Here is a 24,210-nt window from a genome sequence, read left to right on the forward strand (position 1 = left end):
AGGGGAGCCACCTTAGTGGGAGTCGTGGCACACACCTGGAGGGGGTGGAGACAATCACAAGGACAGGTGAAACAGATCAGGGTGTGACAGTATTGGGTTTTCGCCAGACATATCGTTCAGGCCAAAAAGTTCAATTTTGGTCTCATCTGACCACAACATCTTTCGCCACTTGGCCTTGGAATCTACAACGTGCTTTTTGGCAAAGCTCAAACGAGACTTGATGTGGCTTTTTTTGAGGAGTGGTGTTTTTCTTGCCACCCTCCCATAGAGTCCAGATTCGTGGACAGCTTGTGATATTGTGGTTACATCCACACATTGACCAGTCTTTGCCATAAAGGCCTGAAGCTCCTTCAAAGTCACAATTGGCTTCTTGGTAGTCTCTCTGATCAGTCTCCTCCTTGCCCGGTCATCCAGTTTGGAGGGATGGCCTGATCTATGCAGGGTCTGGGTGGTGCCATATGCCTTCCACTTCTTAATAATGGTGGTAACTGTGCTCTGAGGGACAAAGCCTTTGAAATATTTTTATATCCATCATCTGACTTGCTCCTTTCCACAACTGTATCTCATAGTACCTTTCCGCCCATAGTCTATTCTTTGCTTTGAATTGCACTACAAATGTCACGACTTCTGCCGAACTTGGTCCCTCTCCTTGTTCGGGTGGTCAACGTCACCGGCCTTCAACCCATCACTGATCCATTTTTCATTTTCCATTGGTTTTGTCTTGTCTTCCTTCACACCTGGTTTCAATCCCAACAATTACATGTTGTGTATTTAACCCTCTGTTTCCTTTCCTTGTTTCCTGTGTCCTTGTCGGTGATTGTTTGTTGTATGTTTTGTGCAAGTCATGTTCTGGTGTGCGACGGGTTTTGTACCCTTTTATATTATTTTTGTATATTTGGTTTTCAGAGTTTTTCTTAGCATTTATTAAACTGCTCTGTTTATACCAAGTTCACTCTCCTGTGTCTGACTTCCCTGCCACCAACACGCACCCATTACATCTATGCAGTTGAGTTGTGCAATTCTGAACTAATCAAAGTCACTATAATTGATTACAGATGGAAGCCAATTAGCTTGATTTGTGATCTGGAAGGTGGTTGGTTATACCTCAGCAAGTTTGCAATTACAATTCTAAGGGGGGTGTTCACATACCCAAATAGGGGATTTTACTGTTTTAATTGCAATTAATTTATAGTTTATAGTTTTTTAAATATTTTTTTTCACTTGGATGTTGTGGGTTACTGTGTGTAAATAAAGGCCGGGAAAAGTCTGATTTGATGTGTTTTCATTTCAGGCTGTAAGTCAACAAAAGGTGAACATTTTGAAAGGGGGTGTGACTTTCTATTCCCACTGTACATAGTGGTGCCAAAGACAAGCTTGCCACAATCAACTGCTTTCCCATAAGACACTCATCCCGACACTCATCCCAGTTTCTTCTTTCTCCTCCTCTCTACAGTGAACTTGTTGGACTCCAAAGCCAGCCAGGGGGAGCTGGGATGGATCTCCTACCCATCACATGGGGTGAGTAGTACATACATGTCCCATGGCTTGCACACATATAGTATCTGCACATTCTATGCTCTGTCAGCATTGTGTCCTGTCATCAGATTTCAGTGTTTTAATGGTGCTTAGGACATTTCAAAACAAACAATACAAACACATCTTATTTTCTGTTATCCTATGAGTCAAGTGGGATTAACAATCCTTAAGAGTCTCTTGACGCAACTGTGCGTCAATCTAAGTAACATAATAAATACATCCCAGTTAAAATATCTCCGTTTAAGCGAGAGACATCAGGTTTTTTGCATGTCTGCATCTCAATTCACTGCATCCGCCTATGTCGGTCTTCCGCGTTTACTGTGGAAGTTGGCAGAGTTACAGCGGTGTTTGTCAGATCAGGAGACATCCCGAACATTGTTCTTCTCACGAAAACGTCTATAACGTCCAAACGGTTTGGCCAATAAATAGATTCTCATGAACACAATGGTGTTCTCCCTTTTACTCTATGACACCTACAAGAGTCACGGGACTCGTCTGGAGCCAGTAACGCCGATGTGCCAACTTCTGTATGTAGCGTCTGAACCTTTTGAGCCAAAACTAATATGATCCCACTATGGAAAGTGGAGACTCACCAACATGTTCTATGACCCCTACAAGTGTCACGGGACTCGCCTGAAGGTAATCTAACAAACTAATGAAAGTATGGAGGTAGTTTGTGCCAACAAAAATAAGGGTTTAAATATGTGTCCAAAAGTATATATTTCCTGAGCTTTCTTATATCTCTTTTTTTTGTTGCTTTTTATGAATGTGTTATTCAATGCGTTTCTATGTGTTATAAAAGTAAAGGCCAAATTCTATATTTTATCAAAAAATATACCTAAATGCATCTTCAAATTCACAATCAAATAGCTAAATGATCCATGATATGACCATCTTAAAACTATTCCATATGTTAGCTTAGTACCCCCCCAAGTGGTATTAACCTACACATGGGTTAAGTAGGTGATAGACTCACCATATGGGTGGGATGGGGAGACAGATTGTATTTCTTCATTATGTTAAAGAAGAGAAGGGTCAGCTTATAATATGGTTTGAATTGTTGGCAACAACACATGTTAATAAAACCCAGGTAACTTAGTATCTCAACACAGCAATCAAAACAACACCCGTTAATAAAACCCAGGTAACTTAGTATCTCAACACAGCAATCAAAACAACACACGTTAATAAAACCCAGGTAACTTAGTATCTCAACACAGCAATCAAAACAACACACGTTAATAAAACCCAGGTAACTTAGTATCTCAACACAGCAATCAAAACAACACACGTTAATAAAACCCAGGTAACTTAGTATCTCAACACAGCAATCAAAACAACACACGTTAATAAAACCCAGGTAACTTAGTATCTCAACACAGCAATCAAAACAACACATGTTAATAAAACCCAGGTAACTTAGTATCTCAACACAGCAATCAAAACAACACACGTTAATAAAACCCAGGTAACTTAGTATCTCAACACAGCAATCAAAACAACACACGTTAATAAAACCCAGGTAACTTAGTATCTCAACACAGCAATCAAAACAACACATGTTAATAAAACCCAGGTAACTTAGTATCTCAACACAGCAATCAAAACAACACACGTTAATAAAACCCAGGTAACTTAGTATCTCAACACAGCAATCAAAACAACACACGTTAATAAAACCCAGGTAACTTAGTATCTCAACACAGCAATCAAAACAACACACGTTAATAAAACCCAGGTAACTTAGTATCTCAACACAGCAATCAAAACAACACACGTTAATAAAACCCAGGTAACTTAGTATCTCAACACAGCAATCAAAACAACACACGTTAATAAAACCCAGGTAACTTAGTATCTCAACACAGCAATCAAAACAACACCAAACAGCATGAATTCCTTCCCTTCCCTAATCCACCTACATCCTCCTGTGTCTCTACCTCTGCCATAGTCTGTGTGTGTGTGATTGTGGTTGTGGGTGTGGGTATGTGTGTGTAGTATGCATGTCTGTGTGGTTCTGTGTTTATTTGTCTACCAGTTGCACTACTGGCCTTGCAGTCTCCAGCAGCCAATCCCTCCTCTGAACTTTAAGTGTTAGAGTTACTGGCTGGCTGGAGCTGAAGGTAATCCACTAATTCGTTCCATAGAGCTGACAGCCTTGGTTTCCTCCAGCCATATATTAACTACCAGCACTAGAAAACTTAGAGGTTACTTTATAAGGTTGAACCAAACACACTTACCGAACAGTGACTTTTAATGTCTCATGTTTATTTAGGCCCAGGTTTGAGGCCCAGTTTGTGTAATTGACATGACCTTTGAGAGTGGGAACTCCTCTATGTAAAGTTAGAAAGATTCAGAACCGTTTTAAAAGGCAGAGAATGGGTTTGATTATCATATGGTACACTGAATATTATGAGGAAACCAATGTCTTACTGAAAAGAGGTTGGTAGGAGCGAGAAAGAGTGCTGATCAAGTCCTCAAGGTGAATCATGGATAATTACTCACGTCATTGGCTGATGGGGGCAGATAAGCATTTTGCCGTGAGAGCCAGACCCTCTGAAATGATTTCTGATAATGCAGTGGCATAGGGGCCACACACACACACACACACGCACACGCACACGCACACGCACACGCACACGCACACACACACACACACACACACACACACACACACACACACACACACACACACGTTGACAGTGACAGATGGGCCCCTGGTCTTCTGCCGCTGTAAGCAAAGTGCTACCCGGTGTTACAAAATGCTTCAGTGTTACAGTAGAAACAGGACCCTAACCGCACTGTGCACACCTGCGTCATTCTGACTTACAGTCATAGCCCTGAGGTGTGGGTAATGGTCACTAATGTCCAGTGCACCCCTGGACCTTTTCCACATTTTGTTACGTTACACCCTTATTCTAAAATAGAGTAAATCGTTTTTTTCCTCTTCAATCGACACACAATACTCCATAATGACGACATAAAAACAGGTTATTAGATTTTCTTTTGCTAATTTATGACAAATAAAAAATGGAAATATCACATTTACATAAGTATTCAGACCTTTTACTCAGTACTTTGTTGAAGCACCTTTGGCAGCGATTACAGCGATTACAGTTTTCTTGGGTATGACCCTAAAATCTTAGCACACCTGTATATGTGGAGTTTCTCTCATTCTTCTCTGCAGATCCTCTCAAGCTCTGGCAGGTTGTATGGGGAGGGTTGCTGCAGCTATTTTTAGGTCTTGGCTGTGCTTAGGGTCGTTGTCCTGAGCGCTCTGAAGCAGGTTTTCATCAAGGATCCCTCTGTACGTTGCTTCGTTCATCTTTCCGTCGATCCTGACTAGTCTCCCAGTCCCAGCCACTGAAAACCATCCCCACAGCATGATGCTGCCACCACCATGCTTCACCTTAGGGATGGTGCCAGGTTTCCTACAGACGTGAGGCTTAGCATTCAAGCCAAAGATTTCAATGTTGGTTTCATCAGACCAGAGAATCTTGTTTCTCATGGTCTGAGAAGTCCTTTAGGTGCCCTTTGGCAAACTCCAAGCGGGCTGTCATGTGCCTTTTATTGAGGAGTGGCTTCTGTCTGAAAATTTACCATAAAATCTTGATTGGTGGAGTGCTACAGAGAGGGTTGTCCCTTCTGGAAGGTTCTCCCATCTTCACAGAGGAAATCTGGAGCTCTGTCAGAATGACCATTGGGTTCTTGTTCACCTCCCAGACCAAGGCCTTTCTTCCCCGACTGAAGAGTCTTGGTGGTTCCAAACTTCTTCCATTTAAGAATGATGGAGGCCGCTGTGTTCTTGGGAACCTTCAATACAGAATTTGTTTGGTACCCTTCCCCAGATCTGTGCCTCGACACAATCCTGTCTCTGAGCTCTACGGACAATTCCTTCGACCTCATGGCTTGTTTTTTTGCTCTGACATGCACTGTCAACTGTGGGACCTTATATAGACAGGCGTATGCCTTTCCAAATCATGTCCAATCAATTGAATTTACCCCAGGTGGACTCCAATCAAGTTGTAGAAACATCCCAAGGATGATCAATGGAAACCAGATGCACCTGAGCTCAATTTCGAGTCTCATAGCAAAGGGTCTGAATCCTTATGTAAATAAGGTTTTTCTGTTTTTAATTTTTAATACATTTGCCCAGAAATTGAGTATTGTGTGTAGATTGATGAGATAAAAAACAACAACAATTGAATACATTTTTAAATAAAGCTATAACATAACAAATTGTGGTAAAAGTCAAAGAGGTCTGAATACTTCTCAAATGCACTGTAGATTAAGAGTTTATGACACGTTGTTAGGATGTGTCATAAACTCACGTTTCACATCTTTTCACATCTTTGAAAGAATAAATCCCTAGCAATTTACCCTCACCAATTTACAGATATATTCCACATTGTCTGAGGAACCAGAAGAAGAACTCATCTCCAACTGCATATGTGGAATAATGAGAAACTCTACATGGTGCTGGGAGCCTGAGGTCTGGCCCTACACACACTATGCTCTCTTGGCATCGCCTCATCCAATCCCAGAGAGACACACTACATTACTGCTCTCCAGTCCAGAGCTTAATGGCACAGCTCTTTTGGCCAGCGTCCACCCCTCCTCAGTCTCCTCGTATTGTAATATCCAAACTCATTTAGTCACCATAGCACCATATTTCCCCCAAATACGTACTGACTGACTGACAGAGTGAGAGGTCCCCAGCTGCACTGGGAGAGAAGAGAAAGCCCATCCATGAACGAGAGATTAGCACATGGTGGGGCTTGGAGAGAGGCTGCTATAGGGGGAGACTATAGAGGGGATATAAAGGGGTTTGGGGGGGGGGTGTAGTGTAGAGTGTGTTATGGTTTCTCTCTGGTCAAAGCTGTGATGAAAAGCTTCTGACTGATGTGGTGCAGTTGTCACGGCGACCCAGAGCAGGAAACTTAAGCTGCTCTCCGCTCTGCTCTTCTCTTTGGTGACGACCACCAGGCTGTGGGAATGGAGAAAAAGAGAGAGAAAGAAATAAAGAAAGAGAGAGGGGTTTTCCACCTCTCTCCTGATGATTTGTGTCTCAATCTAACAGCTGAAACCGACTCATTATTGGACACTAGTCAGATCAATGGCGGTTCAGGTTTCACCACTTTGACCTTCTGTGTTGGGTCACAGCCATCAATATCAGCCGTCAAACTCCATTTCGTTTCTAAACCCTTGAATACATGTATTTGAACTATAAAAATACAAATGATGCACAAAATAGTGTTCAGGAACAAGCGTTGATATCATTTATCACACAAAAACAAGGAAACAACCAAATTTGTTGTAAATGTGTCTAAATGTATCATTTGACTGAAGCTATCCCTCAGTCCTTTGAAGTGCCCTGTGCAGACTGCTGATTGGTCAGTTTGTCAGAGAGTCTGATGTGGTCGTTAGGTGGTCCAGCCTCAGTGTCTCAGGTTCCCCCCGGTTTTACTGCTGTAGCCTGTTCTACCTACAGCACAGATCACAGAGCCCTTATCCTCCTCTCTGCCAGGGGCAAGTTCACACACTGACCTCCCTATGACCCCCCCACAGCTGTGACCTGGGGTCAGAGGTCAGGGGTAGTCATATGAGTGTGTAGCCCAAACCGTTCGGACGCTACAGATGTGTTCATGAGAAAACTGATTTTTTGGATGTCTCATGGCCTGACAAACACAGCTGTAGCTCTGCCACCTTCCACCACAGATGTGGATGGCTGACAAACACCACTGTAGCTCTGCCACCTTCTACCACAGATGTCTCCTGGCCTGACAAACACCACTGTAGCTCTGCCACCTTCCACCACAGATGTGGATGGCTGACAAACACCACTGTAGCTCTGCCACCTTCTACCACAGATGTCTCCTGGCCTGACAAACACCGCTGTAGCTCTGCCACCTTCCACCACAGATGTGGATGGCTGACAAACAACGCTGTAGCTCTGCCACCTTCCACCACAGATGTGGATGGCTGACAAACACTGCTGTAGCTCTGCCACCTTCCACCACAGATGTGGATGGCTGACAAACACCGCTGTAGCTCTGCCACCTTCCACCACAGATGTGGATGGCTGACATTGACCAGCGCGGTGGATTGAGACAATGCCCATGCAAGAAATAGATATCTCTTGCTGAAACAGATATCTCTAGCTGAAACAGATATCTCTAGCTGAAACAGATATCTCTCGCTGAAACAGATATCTCTAGCTGAAACAGATATCTCTAGCTGAAACAGATATCTCTCGCTGAAACAGATATCTCTAGCTGAAACAGATATCTCTAGCTGAAACAGATATCTCTCGCTGAAACAGATATCTCTAGCTGAAACAGATATCTCTAGCTGAAACAGATATCTCTCGCTGAAACAGATATCTCTAGCTGAAACAGATATCTCTCGCTGAAACAGATATCTCTAGCTGAAACAGATATCTCTCGCTGAAACAGATGGATTTTGATGAGATTTTTTTATTTTGTATTATAATGCTAAAACGACTTTTTCGCATGGACATCTACTCTAGGGGCTTTTAACCAAGGCCCCACGACCAGTTGAAGCAAAATAGCCCCATAACATCAAAGATCCACCAACATATGTTACAGTAGTATCATTTCTGCTGATGCGTTCTCATTTTGACTCTAAACACACAACTCGTGTGCGTGGCCAAAGAGCTTTATTTTCATGTTATCCAATACATGTAAACGCCTGGAGTTTTCTTAACTGCATTGGTACATGGATTGGAACCAGTGTTTTGGTCAGACGATATGAATATAGAGCTCTTTGGCCACACACACCATGTAAAATATGGTGGTGTATCGTGATATTAATTTGTCTCAAAATCTCCAGACTTAAAACCCAATGAAAACCTGTGGTTTGATTTAAAGAGGGCAGTTAATAAGCGCAGGCGAAGGAATGTCCAAATATCTAGAAGGCTTCTGTAGGGAGGAATGGTCTAAGATCCCTCCCAATGTGTTCTCCAACTCAGACAAAAGGCTCAGTGCCGTTATCTGTGCAAGGTGAGGTATTGAAAGGTATTGAAAACAGGGGTGTCAATCATTTAGTATATAAAATAATATAATTTCTACATTTTTGGGAGCATACAATATAGCTCTGAATTTGAATGATTAATTTTATACCCCTACCCCACTGTCTCTCTCCATACACTCCCCCTCTCTCTCTCTCTCTCCCTCTCTCTCTCTCTCTCTCTCCCCCACTCTCCCCCACTCTCTCTCTCCCTCCCCCCTCTCTCTCTCCCTCCCCTCCCTCTCTCTCCCTCCCCCCGCTCTACCCCCCCTCTCTCTCCCTCCCCCACTCTCTCTCTTGAATAATGGAAACCCAGTAACTGTCATTCTGACCTCATAGGCATTTAAATGAAGAGGAAGAGTATAGAAACTGAGAAACTGTGTGTGTGAAATTGTGTGTACTTATACGTACAATATGTGTGTGTGTGTGTGTGGTGAATGTGTGTGTGGTGAATGTGTTTGTGTGTGGTGAATGTGTGTGTAAGTGGTGAATGTGTGTGTGTGTGGTGAATGTGTGTGTAAGTGGTGAATGTGTGTGTGTGTGGTGAATGTGTGTGTGGTGAATGTGTGTGTGTGTGGTGAATGTGTGTGTAGAATGTGTGTGTAAGTGGTGAATGTATGTGTGTGTGGTGAATGTGTGTGTAAGTGGTGAATGTGTGTGTGTGTGTGGTGAATGTGTGTGTGTGTGTGGTGAATGTGTGTGTGTGTGTGTGTGGTGAATGTGTGTGTGTGTGGTGAATGTGTTTGTGTGTGTGAAGGCTAACTCACAGAGGTCATGTATATAATACTACTACAGGACTGTAGACATGACAGTCTTGTCTAACCAATGTAATTCCACTGTAACGTGATCAGGAGAAGGATTATAAGGTTATTACATATCTCCCTCTCTGAAACACCAGCTCTCCTCTCTCGCTGCCCCGCTGCTAGAGACTCAGCTAGCTGCCAGTGTATGTGTGTGTGTGTGTGTGTGTGTGTGTGTGTGTGTGTGTGTGTGTGTGTGTGTGTGTGTGTGTGTGTGTGTGTGTGTGTGTGTGTGTGTGTGTGTGTGTGTGTGTGTGTGTGTGTGTGTGTGTGTGTGTGTGTGTGTGTGTGTGTGTGAGTGCTCATTGGCCTGGCTTCATAGCCAATGCACACATGGGTGTAGGGTTAGGGCTTTGCCAAACATACCGACCGGTTTCCCAATTTCATTTCTCCCTCTCTTTATCTCTCTTCCTCTCTCTATCCCCCCCTCTCCCCCTTGTTGGTATTAGTACTGCAAAGAGATAATTATACAAGCCCACTGTCATCATCCGAGCTGGAGAGGAGCGAGAGCCTGTGCAGTTGAGAGATGACATCTCATGCTGTGTGTGTGTCAAAGAGAGATGCAGAAAGGGATGAAGAAAGAGTGGAAAGGAGCGAGGGAGGGGTGAAGTTTGTCATAGTGATGTCATGTATGGTAGGGGATGGTCCATGTAATATGCTATTCTCCAGTGTATGAGCTGCACATCATATAAACATTTTCATATGTTTTGGCAGCAGTGGTTTAAAGCACAGCCATTCTCTGGAATAGGATAACTCGCACACACACACACACACACACACACACACACACACACACACACACACACACACACACACACACACACACACACACACACACACACACACACACACACACACACACACACACACACACACACACACACACACACACACACACACAGCAAGTCTCAGTTACTCTGTGCTGCCACCTGGATTTCATTTCTAACCCCTGCTTCCCTCTCTAACCACACTGGCATGCCTGTGTGTGTGTGTGTGTGTGTGTGTGCATCCCAGAGGGAACTCATACCAAGACAGTATTAGTGGAAAGAGCAAATCGCTGAGTCAAATTTGATCTATTTTAATTAGCATCATATCGCTGTACATGAAGACATAAAGTCATAATAGTATAAATCCGGGTTCCTACGTCCCACAGTGATCTCCTTTCAGAGAGAGAGGGAGAAATGTGTTCCTAACCTTGCGCCAGGGATGGCAGCTGAGTAGCTGCAGACCACAGACCTTTAGGAGTGGAAGCTAAAGGTCTGTGGAATGAAGAGGAGAAAGAATCCCCTCTAATGATGTAAAGAGACTTCCATATGTAGAAGACGTGAATGAAAAGAATACCTGGCTTTAGTAGAGGCCTTGAGAGAGAGAGAGAGAGAGAGAGAGAGAGAGAGAGAGAGAGAGAGAGAGAGAGAGAGAGAGAAAGAGAGGGTTAAAAGGAGAGAAATTATGAATGCTGTTGGTTGCCAAATAAATCACTATTATTGTAATAGAAAACACAGACTCTCCGTTCATCATTAAACTAAAGTTTCTCTTACCCAGAGCAGGCCTCTGTGTGTAAGAAATACTTATCCATTCATTTATCCACTCACTCTGATGGAGAATAATGGCATTTAAAGCCATACATTATAACACGTGTCACTTTAGCCACAATAATAACCATTGTTCAAGTGTTTCCCTATTCATCACAGCTTTGATTCAATGTTTAACCGCTGGGAGACTAAACTACATGATGTATGAGTATCCTGGTGTGTTTAGAAAATGAATTACTTCATTCTCTTTCCTCCCTTTCCCATCTCTTTCACCCCCCCCTGCATCTCCCCGTCTTCTCAGTGGGAGGAGATCAGCGGAGTAGACGAGCACTACACTCCCATCAGGACCTTCCAGGTGTGTAACGTGATGGAGTACAGTCAGAACAACTGGCTGAGGACCAACTGGATCCCCCGCCAGTCGGCCCAGAAGATCTACGTGGAGCTAAAGTTCACCCTGAGAGACTGTAACTCCATCCCCCTGGTCCTGGGGACCTGCAAGGAGACCTTCAACCTGCTGTACATGGAGACAGACGAGGACCAGGGCAGTCACTTCAGAGAACACCAGTTCTCTAAGATCGACACCATCGCTGCAGACGAGAGCTTCACCCAGATGGACCTGGGGGACCGCATTCTGAAGCTCAACACGGAGGTCCGGGAGGTGGGGCCTGTTACGAAGAAGGGCTTCTACCTGGCGTTCCAGGACGTGGGAGCGTGTGTGGCCCTGGTGTCAGTCAGGGTCTACTTTAAGAAGTGCCCATTCATTGTGAGGAACTTGGCCTCCTTCCCTGATACCGTGCCAATGGACTCTCAGTCATTGGTGGAGGTGAAGGGCTCGTGTGTCAATCACTCCAAGGAGGAGGAGCCACCGCGTATGTACTGTAGTACAGAGGGGGAGTGGCTAGTGCCCATAGGGAAGTGTGTGTGTAACGTTGGCTATGAGGACAGAGGGAGCTCCTGCCAAGGTAAGACACAGTTATAATGTTCACTGAATGCATTTCCTTCTTTCTTTTTATACTTTTTTCTCCCCCTCTTTCTCCCCTTTATTTTATCTCTCTCTCCCACCTCCCTCCCCCTCCATTGCTGAAATATACAGTGACTTCAACAAAGGCTCTGAGTGTGTACAGTACCTTGTAATGTTTTGAAAGTGTGGTTTCAGTCCTGATCTACTGCACATGTACACACACCTTATATCTGTCGGCCACCTCTGGCCTTCGTTCTACCACTAGAAACCAGATACGGGATGTGTGTATGAGGGTTGAGAGAGGAGTTCTGTGTTTGTATATGGTACAGGGACCAGCTTGCAGTAGTTACTGTATATCAGTGATCTCCTCCTCTCTCACCTCATCAGAACAGAGGAAGGATCATAGTTCTCTGTGTGTGTGTCTGCTGTTGGAGGCCATGGAGAGAGGGGGATATCAGAGAGAAGGGTGTGTGCTGCTGAGGACTGGGTCATGAAAGGTTACTAGGCTGGTGTTTTGGGTGTTTTGACTTGGGTGCAGGGCTGGGAAATAGGCCTGGAGATGATGACGTTGTAGCATATGGTGTTTAAAGATATTATAATATGGTGATATAGTGTGTGTTGGTTACAGTGGGAGCCCAAAGAAATGACTACAGCTCCGACACGCCACGAGACCATCTACTCCTCTTCTCTCCTTTCAGATGGGAATGTGCTGTGTTGAGCGCTACGTGAAGATATTGATCTACTCTCTGTGCATTCACTATTCTATGGATACGTGTGCGGAAGGATGAATGAGTCATGTTTAGTGTAATGAAAGATCAAATCGAATCTCATAGTTCAAGTTCTGGTGTCAAGGGTAACAGAGAGAAGCTCCTTTCCCTTAAAAGGAAGACAGACAAATGGTAGTGTGAGGCAATACCTCCTGCTGCGCTCTCTCTTTCTCTCTCTCACTCTCTCTCCTGTCAGTGTGAGTAGTGTGAATGTTTGGGTGTATTTGACAATCTCTTATTAGTTTCACTGACGACTAATGGAGTCTAATAAGGGCTTATGTTACGCCAGTCTGTGACAGCTGCTCTGTGACACACACACACACACACACACACACACACACACACACACACACACACACACACACACACACACACACACACACACACACACACACACACACACACACACACACACACACACACACACAGCCCGCCATGAACAGCGACAGCGAGGGGCCATGTGCGCAGCTCGTCCACCAGGCCCCTAGTGTTAACAGACAGATGAGTGTTGGGGGGCCAGTGTAATGTGCGGCGGGTAGCAGAGTGGCTAACGCAGGGAAATGTTTAGGTATCCAGACCTAATTCTCCTAGCAGTGTGTGTTAGTGTAACTCTGAGTACGATGAAGAGAAACGCTTTACTGCTATAGTTCACTGAATATTTAATGGAGTGTGTTTTCTTTGAGAAGTGATGCAGCATCTTCCATTTCTCTTTGCTGTGTGACTGTGTGTGTGTGTGTGTGCGTGTGCATGTGCGTGTGCGTGTGTGTGTGTGTGTGTGTGTGTGTGTGCGTGCGTGTTTTTATGTGTTTGTATAAGCCTCAGAGTGTATTTGAAGGATTTAGTAGAGAATGTGGGGTATTGTATTAAACTGTCATAATTATCCCTTTCCATAGCTCTGTGTGTTTGTTCAGAAATGTGTGTGAAGCTGAGGGATGTTTTCATAGTGAGGCTTCAAAAGAACACAAACACTCCGTCCAGCTACACAGGTTTAGCCTGCTGCCGCCTATGTGTTGTGCTTCAGTGTATATGTGGTGTGTTTCAGTGTATATGTGATGTGTTTCAGTGTACAGTATATGTCTCAGTGTTTACAACGTGTATACACTGTGTATTTGTAGTGTGTTTCGATGTATATGTGGTGTGTTTCAATGTATATGTGGTGTGTTTCAATGTATATGTGGTGTGTTTCGATGTGTATGTGGTGTGTTTCAATGTATATGTGGTGTGTTTCAATGTATATGTGGTGTGTTTCAGTGTATATGTGGTGTGTTTTGGTGTGTATGTGGTGTGTTTCGGTGTGTATGTGGTGTGTTTCAGTGTATATGTGGTGTGTTTTGATGTGTATGTGGTGTGTTTCAGTGTATATGTGGTGTGTTTCGGTGTGTATGTGGTGTGTTTCATTGTATATGTGGTGTGTTTCAGTGTATACAGTATGTGGTGTGCTTCAGTCTATATGTGTGTGTTTCTTTGTGTGTACACACACGTGTGTGCATTGCATTCATTGTCTGCTAGCATTAAGAGCAAAGTTCAATGTACTTAAAGTGCTTTAATGTAACGTTGTCTGAGCACTGAAGGTCACCTCACTCAGGAGGGTCTCACTTCACTGGATCTCAACCTTGTAATAGGCTGTATCTGCTTCAGCCGTAGAGAGATGATGGGTAGACACCTCACCTTATCATGCTAGTAACAAACAGTTGTTCAGTGCAGTTTTGTGGACAGACATTGTCGCCCAGTGGAGAGGAGTGACACTGTCCTCTGGCGTTACAATGGACCAGAGTAGGTGATCTAGCACTGTTTTACTATCAGTGTAAGTCCTACAAACTTAATTTGAGCTTAAAACAGCAAACACAGGCCGCTCAGAATCCAGACGGATGTGTGTGTCACAGTGTGTGTCACAGTGTGTGTGTCACAGTGTGTGTGCGTGTCAGCAGCTGTTCGCCAGTTCCTCTGAGAGAGACGAGGGTTTACATTCCTGTTGGATTTAACAAGACACACAGTCCCCACACACACTAGTCCTTATTACTTATCAGACACACACATGCACTCACACACACACACACATTAACGCACGTACACGCACGCACACACACACACACACACACACACACACACACACACACACACACACACACACACACACACACACACACACACACACACACACACACACACACACACACACACACACACACACACACACACACACACACACACACACACACACACACACACACACACACACACACTGTTCCCAGTTCTGAGCAATATATTGGTGCTGATCTATCGGCTCATGTGATGTTAGCTGTTGTTTCTACCCTGTCTTAGTTTATGTGTACGTGTGTGTGAAAGAAAGAGCACTCTACATTTATCTTTCAGTACCCACTGATACCTCCTCTAGGCTGACACTGGCTTTAGAAGTGATTTTGATGACTGAGAGATTGATTGGTCTCTTCGTCTAAACACTGATGTTCATTAGCCAGATCATCTCCAGATTATCTGTAACACAACAATGGGCCAGTACTGGCTCTCTGTCAATATGGGCTCTGGTCATTATGTAGTTGTAACTGTGTAACGATTTGATCTGTAGATGTTTCGGCATGTTTTGGCTCTTATTTTAGGCTGTGTGTGTGTGTGTGGGGGGGGGGGGTGTTGCCATGGAGGCAAGCAGCAAGACTGCTCACTATTGCTCACACACTATGTGTGTGTTTGTGTGTGTGTTCATGTGTGTTGAGCAGTTTGGGTCTAACAGAATGCCAGCTCAAGCGAGTTCATGCCTAACACAGCGGACACAAAGACAGAAAATACATACACATAGAGGTCACACACTGGCCTTAGTCATACACGTGGCCTTTAGTTTGAGTGATACAGTCTCTGACATGTTTGTGTTGCATTGAAGGCAAGGTTGGGTAGGTTACTTTCTAAATGTAATCCATTACAGTTACTAGTTACCTGTCCAAAATTGTTATTAGTAACGTAACTTTTGGATTACTAAAATTCAGTAACATAATCTGATTACTTTCAGTTACTATTAGATTACTTTCCCCTGAAAAGGTGCTGGTTAGCATTTTTCGTCAATAATCTTGTTCTGAGGACCTCCCGAGTGGTGCAGCGGTCTAAGGCACTGCATCGCAACCGGATACAGACATTTTTTGGTACCCTTCCCCATATCTGTGCCTCGGTACAATCCTGTCTCGGAACGTTACGGACAATTCCTTTGACCTCAGGGCTTGGTTTTTGCATCCACTATCAACTGTGGGACCTTATATAGACAGGTATGTGCCTTTCCAAATAATGTCCAATCAATTGAATTTACCACAGGTGGACTCCAATCAGGTTGTAGAAACATCTCAAGGATGATCAATGGAAACAGAAAGCACCTGAGCTCAATTTCGAGTTTCAGAGCAAAGGGTTTGAATACTTCTAAATAAGGTATTTCGGTTTTCTATTTTTAATACATTTGCAAACATTTCTAGAAATCTGTTTTCGCTTTGTCAATATTGGGTATTGTGTGTAGATTGATAAGGGAAAAAAGTAATTTAATCAATTTCAGAATAAAGCTTTAATGTAACAAAATGTTGAAAAAGTCAAGGGGACTGAATACTTTCGGAATGCGCTGAGGATGAGCCAAATTGTTTTTCCTGAGCATAATCCAAAAATAAAGTACTTATTAGCCTACTCTCTTGTTTAATATTTTTTTGGCATGAAGGATTCTTTGGGCTCATTGCTTCGGCTTAAAAAATAAATACTGCTCTCGGAATGGCATGTTTTGAGAACTACCAAAAACTGCAAGTGAGAAGTTTTTTTGCCAGTATAGAGCAGAAAGGCACAGGGGAGTTTAGAAGGGAGGAACTCCCTCCACATTCTATTTCGTAGGCTAGGATCCGCACTGCAGCTGTTGCTTTCTACTGGCCACAAAAAACAATGATTTATAACCATCTTAAATTTCTTGAATTCAATCATTATTGGGTTAAAATACACTTGCATGTATACATTTGTGAACAGCCATCCACAACAACCACAACCCGTAAGGCGCAAATATCTAATTGAGAGAGCAGCAGTGTGATTCACATCAATGCACTATGAAGATATTAATAATAAGTGATATCCGTATTACCCGTAGGCTACACCACTGCTGTCATCCTTACCTCCAAGTGTTTTATTCAAGTTATCTTTGGATGCCGACAGCAGCCGCACCATTGGAAGACATAGCTTGGACTGTAGCCTACAAAAGCCTATTCCTGCTCTTTTCCCTCGATCCATCAAACACATTTGGTGTGTCATCCTAGTGGTCTCTGCCTTGTGGTCAGACTCGCTCAGATGGAACAAACTCAAACTTGCACCTTTTTTCAATGTTGATTTGAATGTCATTGAGAAAACAGAAAGTTGTCGAATACAATTTTTTGTCACATCATTTCTGAATTCAAAAGTAATCTTAGAAGTAATATGTAATCTGATTACAATATTTTTTCTGGTATCGTAACGTATTCCAGTTAGAGTTGTTTTGTAATCCGTTACACCCCAAACCTGATTGGAGTTACACGCTCAAACACAATGGGTTACTGATTGCCTCGAAGAAAACACACACATTAAAACACTCTGGCACAGACCCTACCAGAGCTACTGGTACTTCTTTCAGCCTCAATGAGGAGCGCTGAGGTGGACTGAAACCGTTTCTGAATTGGTCTAAACTTGTTGGAAATAGTTTGTAATGGACTCACAATGAATGTGGTGATCTTTGGCGGTCTGTAGTGGACTGGAGCAATCTGGAGTCGACCAAATAGGCTGTAGGGGCCTGGCCCAATAGCTCATGGTCCCGGCTATAGAATCACAGTCTAACATGCATGCTTGAATCTTTTTATGTGTGTGTGTGTGTGTGTGTGTGTGTGTGTGTGTGTGTGTGTGTGTGTGTGTGTGTGTGTGTGTGTGTGTGTGTGTGTACATGTGAGTGTGTGTACATGTGGGTGTGTGTGTACATGTGAGTGTGTGTGTACATGTGAGTGTGTGTGTGTACATGTGAGTGTGTGTGTGTACATGTGACTGTGTGTGTGTGTGTGTGTGTGTGTGTGTGTACATGTGTGTGTACATGTGTGTGTGTGTGTACATGGGTGTGTGTGTGTACATGTGTGTGTGTGTGTACACTCACATGTACACGCACACTCACATGTACACGCACACTCACATGTACACACACACTCACATGTACACACATACACGCAAACAAACATGCAGACACACACACACACATGCAAACAAGTGCACGCAAACACACGCAAACACACACACACACACAGACACACACACACACACACACACACACACACACACACACAGACACACACACACACACACACACACACACACACACACACACACACACACACACACACACACACACACACACACACACACACACACACACACACACACACACACACACACACACACACACACACACACACACACACACACACACACACACACACACACACACACACACACACACACACACACACACACACACACACACACACACACACACACACACACACACACACACACACACACACACAGTCCTACTCTACTCCCTAGATCACTATGATTCTTGGTCCTGGTGTTATATAAGTGACAGCATCTCTAGAAGAACATGCACATGTTAGCGCTAGTGATAAAGTTGCTTCAGAACTTCAACCCAGTGCTTCATGCAGTAGAGTGTGTGTGTGTTGTGCTTCTTGCAGTAGATTGTGTGTGTGTTGTGGTTCTTGCAGTAGAGTGTGTGTTGTGGTTCTTGCAGTAGAGTGTGTGTGTTGTGCTCCTTGCAGTAGAGTGTGTGTGTTGTGCTCCTTGCAGTAGAGTGTGTGTGTTGTGCTTCTTGCAGTAGAGTGTGTGTGTTGTGCTCCTTGCAGTAGAGTGTGTGTGTGTTGTGCTTCTTGCAGTAGAGTGTGTGTGTTGTGGTTCTTGCAGTAGAGTGTGTGTGTTGTGCTTCTTGCAGTAGAGTGTGTGTGTTGTGCTTCTTACAGTAGAGTGTGTGTGTTGTGCTTCTTGCAGTAGAGTGTGTGTGTTGTAGTTCTTGCAATAGCGTGTGTGTTGTGGTTCTTGCAGTAGAGTGTGTGTGGTGTGCTTCTTGCAGTAGAGTGTGTGTGTTGTAGTTCTTGCAATCGAGTGTGTGTGTTGTGCTTCTTGCTAGCGTCTTTAACCTCCTCTGTCACGCTGGCTCAGCATTGGGTCCATCTCCTCCTAAGCCTCACTGGCTGGTGAGTGAGTGTAACCTCAGCTGGAGAGAGCATTGTGCATTCAGAGGCAGATCATAGTCTCACAGGGTTTTCACAGCAAGGAGGACTTTTCACTAAGGCTTTTCTAGTGAGGAATAGTGTGGACGTGTGTCTTTGGGATTTGTTATCCTGTATGTGATTTCACCTGGACTGGTTAGGGCTTGACACCTTAGCTAGGAGCGAATGTTGCACTCACCTTTAATAACACACACACATACACACACACCCACACGCACACACACACACACACACACACACCTGGGGCGATTGATTTGTGAGTTGCCCTTCATGCCTGCTCCCATGTCCAATAATTATTATGTATCTCTTTGTGGCTAATTTGTATTACAGGTAGACCACACTGAAGAGGGCTGTGAAGTCGAAACGTCTGTATACACTTTCCCCGATGTGTTGAATAATGAAGTTGACTTCATGCAGCATATTTTTGAGTTCGAACCAATTACACCTCTTTGTTAGCAAAGCCCTGGACTTATATTGTTCCTAAAGCGAGGTCATTTCCCACATGGAAGCTATCAGAGCCTGTGACTCACTCTGTGTGTGTGTGTGTCACTGGTTTCTCTATCAGAGCCTGTGACTCACTCTGTGTGTGTGTGTCACTGGTTTCTCTATCAGTAACAGGGACACTCTCTGGTTATCCTTCACTACCCGACCCAGGGTTGTTTCCATCGTAAACCCTCAGCATGACTGTTTCCATTGACCTAGATGACTCCACCATGGGCCTGATCACACAGAGAATATACCTAGATGACTCCACCATGGGCCTGATCACACAGAGAATATACCTAGATTACTCAACCATGGGCCTGATCACACAGAGAATATACCTAGATTACTCCACCATGGGCCTGATCACACAGAGAATATACCTAGATTACTCAACCATGGGCCTGATCACACAGAGAATATACCTAGATTACTCAACCATGGGCCTGATCACACAGAGAATATACCTAGATTACTCCACCATGGGCCTGATCACACAGAGAATATACCTAGATTACTCAACCATGGGCCTGATCACACAGATAATATACCTAGATGACTCCACCATGGGCCTGATCACACAGAGAATATACCTAGATGACTCCACCATGGGCTTGATTACACAGAGAATATACCTAGATGACTCCACCATGGGCCTGATCACACAGAGAATATACCTAGATGACTCCACCATGGGCCTGATCACACAGAGAATATACCTAGATTACTCCACCATGGGCCTGATCACACAGAGAATATACCTAGATGACTCCACCATGGGCCTGATCACACAGAGAATATACCTAGATGACTCCACCATGGGCCTGATCACACAGAGAATATACCTAGATTACTCAACCATGGGCCTGGATCAGAGCAGCAGAGCTCAGGGTTCCACAAGGTCTAGTCTTCTATCACATACTCTCTCACACCCATCTGACAGGCTTTTCACATACTCTGAAACTAGTACCATTAGTGTGTTAACAGCTTTAGGTATACTCTGAGACCGTATTACCAAAACCTACCATTTCTGACATCCAACTCTCCATGGCGTAAGTAAAGGAGATTGATATATCGTGATCTGTGTCCGATCGATAACTCTCCTCCAGCCATCATATTTGTGTTGAGACAGAGTTCAGATAAATCCCTCACAGTGACTGTAGACTAAATCTGAGTGTATTCTGCTGTGTGTGTGAAAGAGTGCTTTTGAGGGGAATGCAGATGGCAAGATGCCCCAAACACAGAAAATAAACAGCAACAGGCACAAACCCCTCCAGAGATATTTGACTTTTTGAGAATCCTCTCAACCCCATTCTACCGAAGCAAACTAATTAAAGTATTTGCAGCCCACAGCAACAACACTGTCTCCAGTCTGCAGTGGCTGGGGGGGCTCCAGAGGGAGAGAGAAGCTGTCTACGGTACATAACACAGAGTTCAGATCCCAAACATAGAGGTTTTATTAAACACTTCATTCAGCCAGTCTAAACCAGGAATACACCACTGGGAGGAGAAAACAGAACATTAGTCTCCAGGCAACACCAGTGTGTGTGTGAGGGCCCCTGGCCCCCTGCCCCAGTGTTGCCTGTCTCTAGATCCTGGGCCAAGCCCCATACACAAGAGGAGGGCTTATTCAATATTTGATCAGGTTATCTTCCAGAAAAGGCTGACAGGGCTTGGGGCTAGACAGTAGGCCAGGCAGTACCTCTCTACAGCAGGCTCTGGTTCTCTGGTTCCTATGGTGCTGTTGACTTCAAAGCTGCTAACTACAGGCCAGGAATGCATCACTGGCCCGGGAGAGGTTTTGCGAGGGAGAAGGAGAAGGGAGAGGGTAGAAAGAGAGGGGTGGAGGGGTTCCAGATAGAGATGTGAGGGGGGGGGGGTATTTGGGGAGACCCCCAGTGCTGCGTGGGGTGCAGGTTAGAAGTGGGGGTGACAGAGATGGGTGAGAGTGGTGTAGCTATGACAGCAGGACAAGAGACAGGTAAGAGGGAGACAGGGGAAGGTAAGAGGTAGACAGGTAAGAGGGAGACAGGTAAGAGGGGGACAGGGGAGGGTAAGAGGGAGACAGGTAAGAGGGAGACAGGGGAGGGTAAGAGGGAGACAGGTAAGAGGGAGATGGGAGGGTAAGAGGGAGACAGGTAAGAATGAGACAGGTAAGAGGAAGACAGGGGAGGGTAAGAGGGAGACAGGGGAAGGTAAGAGGGAGACAGGTAAGAGGGAGACAGGTAAGAGGGAGACAGGGGAGTGTAAGAGGGAGACAGGTAAGAGGGAGACAGGGGAGTGTAAGAGGGAGACAGGTAAGAGGGAGACAAGGGAGTGTAAGAGGGAGACAGGTAAGAGGGAGACAGGTAAGAGCGAGACAGGTAAGAGTGAGACAGGTAAGAGGTAGACAGATAAGAGGTAGACAGATAAGAGGTAGACAGATAAGAGGGAGACAGATAAGAGGGAGACAGGTAAGAGGGAGACAGGTAAGAGCGAGACAGGTAAGAGGTACACAGATAAGAGGGAGACAGATAAGAGCGAGACAGGTAAGAGGTAGACAGATAAGAGGTAGACAGATAAGAGGGAGACAGGTAAGAGGGAGACAGGTAAGAGGGAGACAGGTAAGAGGGAGACAGATAAAAGACAGTACTGTGCAGCAATCTTCATCGACCTTGCCAAGGCTTTCGACTCTGTCAATCACCATATTCTTATCGGCAGACTCAGTAGCCTCGGTTTTTCTAATGACTGCCTTGCCTGGTTCACCAACTACTTTGCAGACAGAGTTCAGTGTCAAATCAGAGGGCATGCTGTCCGGTCCTCTGGCAGTCTCTATGGGGGTGCCACAGGGTTCAATTCTCGGGCCGACTCTTTTCTCTGTATATATCAATGATGTTGCTCTTGCTGCGGGCGATTCCCTGATCCACCTCTACGCAGACGACACCATTCTGTATACTTCCGCCTCGTCCTTGGACACTGTGCTATCTAAACTCCAAATGAGCTTCAATGCCATACAACACTCCTTCCGTGGCCTCCAACTGCTCTTAAACGCTAGTAAAACCAAATGCATGCTTTTCAACCGTTCGCTGCCTGCACCCGCACGCCCGACAAGCATCACCACCCTGGATGGTTCCGACCTAGAATATGTGGACATCTATAAGTACCTAGGTGTCTGGCTAGACTGTAAACTCTACTTCCAGACTCATATCAAACATCTCCAATCTAAAATCAAATCTAGAGTCGACTTTCTATTCCGCAACAAAGCCTCTTTCACTCACGCCGCCAAACTTACCCTAGTAAAACTGACTATCCTACCGATCCTCGACTTCGGCGATGTCATCTACAAAATAGCTTCCAATACTCTACTCAGCAAACTGGATGCAGTTTATCACAGTGCCATCCATTTTGTTACTAAAGGACCTTATACCACCACCACCACCCATGGCCCTGGACTAGAGGTCATGACCCACATAACCCTGGACTAGAGGTCATGAACATAACCCTGGACTAGAGGTGATGGACATAACCCTGGACTAGAGGACTGAATGGCAAACCCATGTTGATGAACATAACCCTGGACTAGAGGTCATGAACATAACACTGGACTAGAGCTGATGGACATAACCCTGGATCTAGAGTTGATGAACATAACCCTGGACTAGAGGTCATGAACATAACCCTGGACAGAGGCTGATGGACATAACCCTGGACTAGAGGTCTGAGTTGATGAACATAACCCTGGACTAGAGGTCATGAAGTGATAACCCTGGACTAGAGGTCATGAACATAACCCTGGACTAGAAGTGATGGACATAACCCTGGACTAGAGTTGATGAACATAACCCTGGACTAGAGGTCATGAACATAACCCTGGACTAGAGGTAATGAACATAACCCTGGACTAGAGGTGATGAACATAACCCTGGACTAGAGGTGATGAACATAACCCTGGACTAGAGGTGATGAACATAATCCTGGACTAGAGGTCATGAACTTAACCCTGGACTAGAGGTGATGGACATAACCCTGGACTAGAGTTGATGAACATAACCCTGGACTAGAGGTGGACTAGAGGTCATGAACATAACCCTGGACTAGAGGTTTGAGGTGACTAGAGGTCATGAACATAACCCTGGATTAGAGGTGATGAACATAACCCTGGACTAGAGGTGATGAACATAACCCTGGACTAGAGGTCATGAACATAACCCTGGACTAGAGGTCATGAACATAACCCTGGACTAGAGTTTATGAACATAACCCTAGAGGACTAGAGGTGATGAACATAACCCTGGACTAGAGTTGATGAACATAACCCTGGATTAGAGGTGATGAACATAACCCTGGACTAGAGGTGATGAACATAACCCTGGACTAGAGGTGATGAACATAACCCTGGACTAGAGGTCATGAACATAACCCTGGACTAGAGGTCATGAACATAACCCTGGACTAGAGTTTATGAACATAACCCTGGACGAGAGGTGATGAACATAACCCTGGACTAGAGTTGATGAACATAACCCTGGATTAGAGGTGATGAACATAACCCTGGACTAGAGGTGACCCTGAACATAACCCTGGACTAGAGGTCATGAACATAACCCTGGACTAGAGGTCATGAACATAACCCTGGACTAGAGGTTATGAACATAACCCTGGACTAGAGGTCATGAACATAACCCTGGACTACAGGTCATGAACATAACCCTGGACTAGATGTGATGGACATAACCCTGGACTAGAGGTGATGAACATAACCCTGGACTAGAGGTCATGAACATAACACTGGACTAGAGGTCATGAACATAACCCTGGACTAGAGGTCATGAACATAAC

At 44.6% G+C, this 24,210-nt stretch overlaps 1 protein-coding gene across 2 annotated transcripts in view; it reads left to right on the forward strand.

Annotated features, from left to right (window-relative positions):
- Window positions 1–24,210, forward strand: part of LOC135547484 (ephrin type-A receptor 3-like) — a 136,069-nt gene that overhangs the window by 17,540 nt on the left and 94,319 nt on the right. For both annotated transcript variants that reach the window (XM_064976535.1, XM_064976536.1), the window contains exons 2-3: window positions 1,454–1,518; window positions 11,199–11,859. In XM_064976535.1, coding sequence (XP_064832607.1) covers window positions 1,454–1,518; window positions 11,199–11,859 — 726 coding nt within the window. The remainder of the gene's footprint in view (window positions 1–1,453; window positions 1,519–11,198; window positions 11,860–24,210) is intronic.

The sequence above is a fragment of the Oncorhynchus masou genome, chromosome 10 (genome assembly GCF_036934945.1).
Source record: "Oncorhynchus masou masou isolate Uvic2021 chromosome 10, UVic_Omas_1.1, whole genome shotgun sequence".
NCBI classification, from domain to species: domain Eukaryota; kingdom Metazoa; phylum Chordata; class Actinopteri; order Salmoniformes; family Salmonidae; genus Oncorhynchus; species Oncorhynchus masou.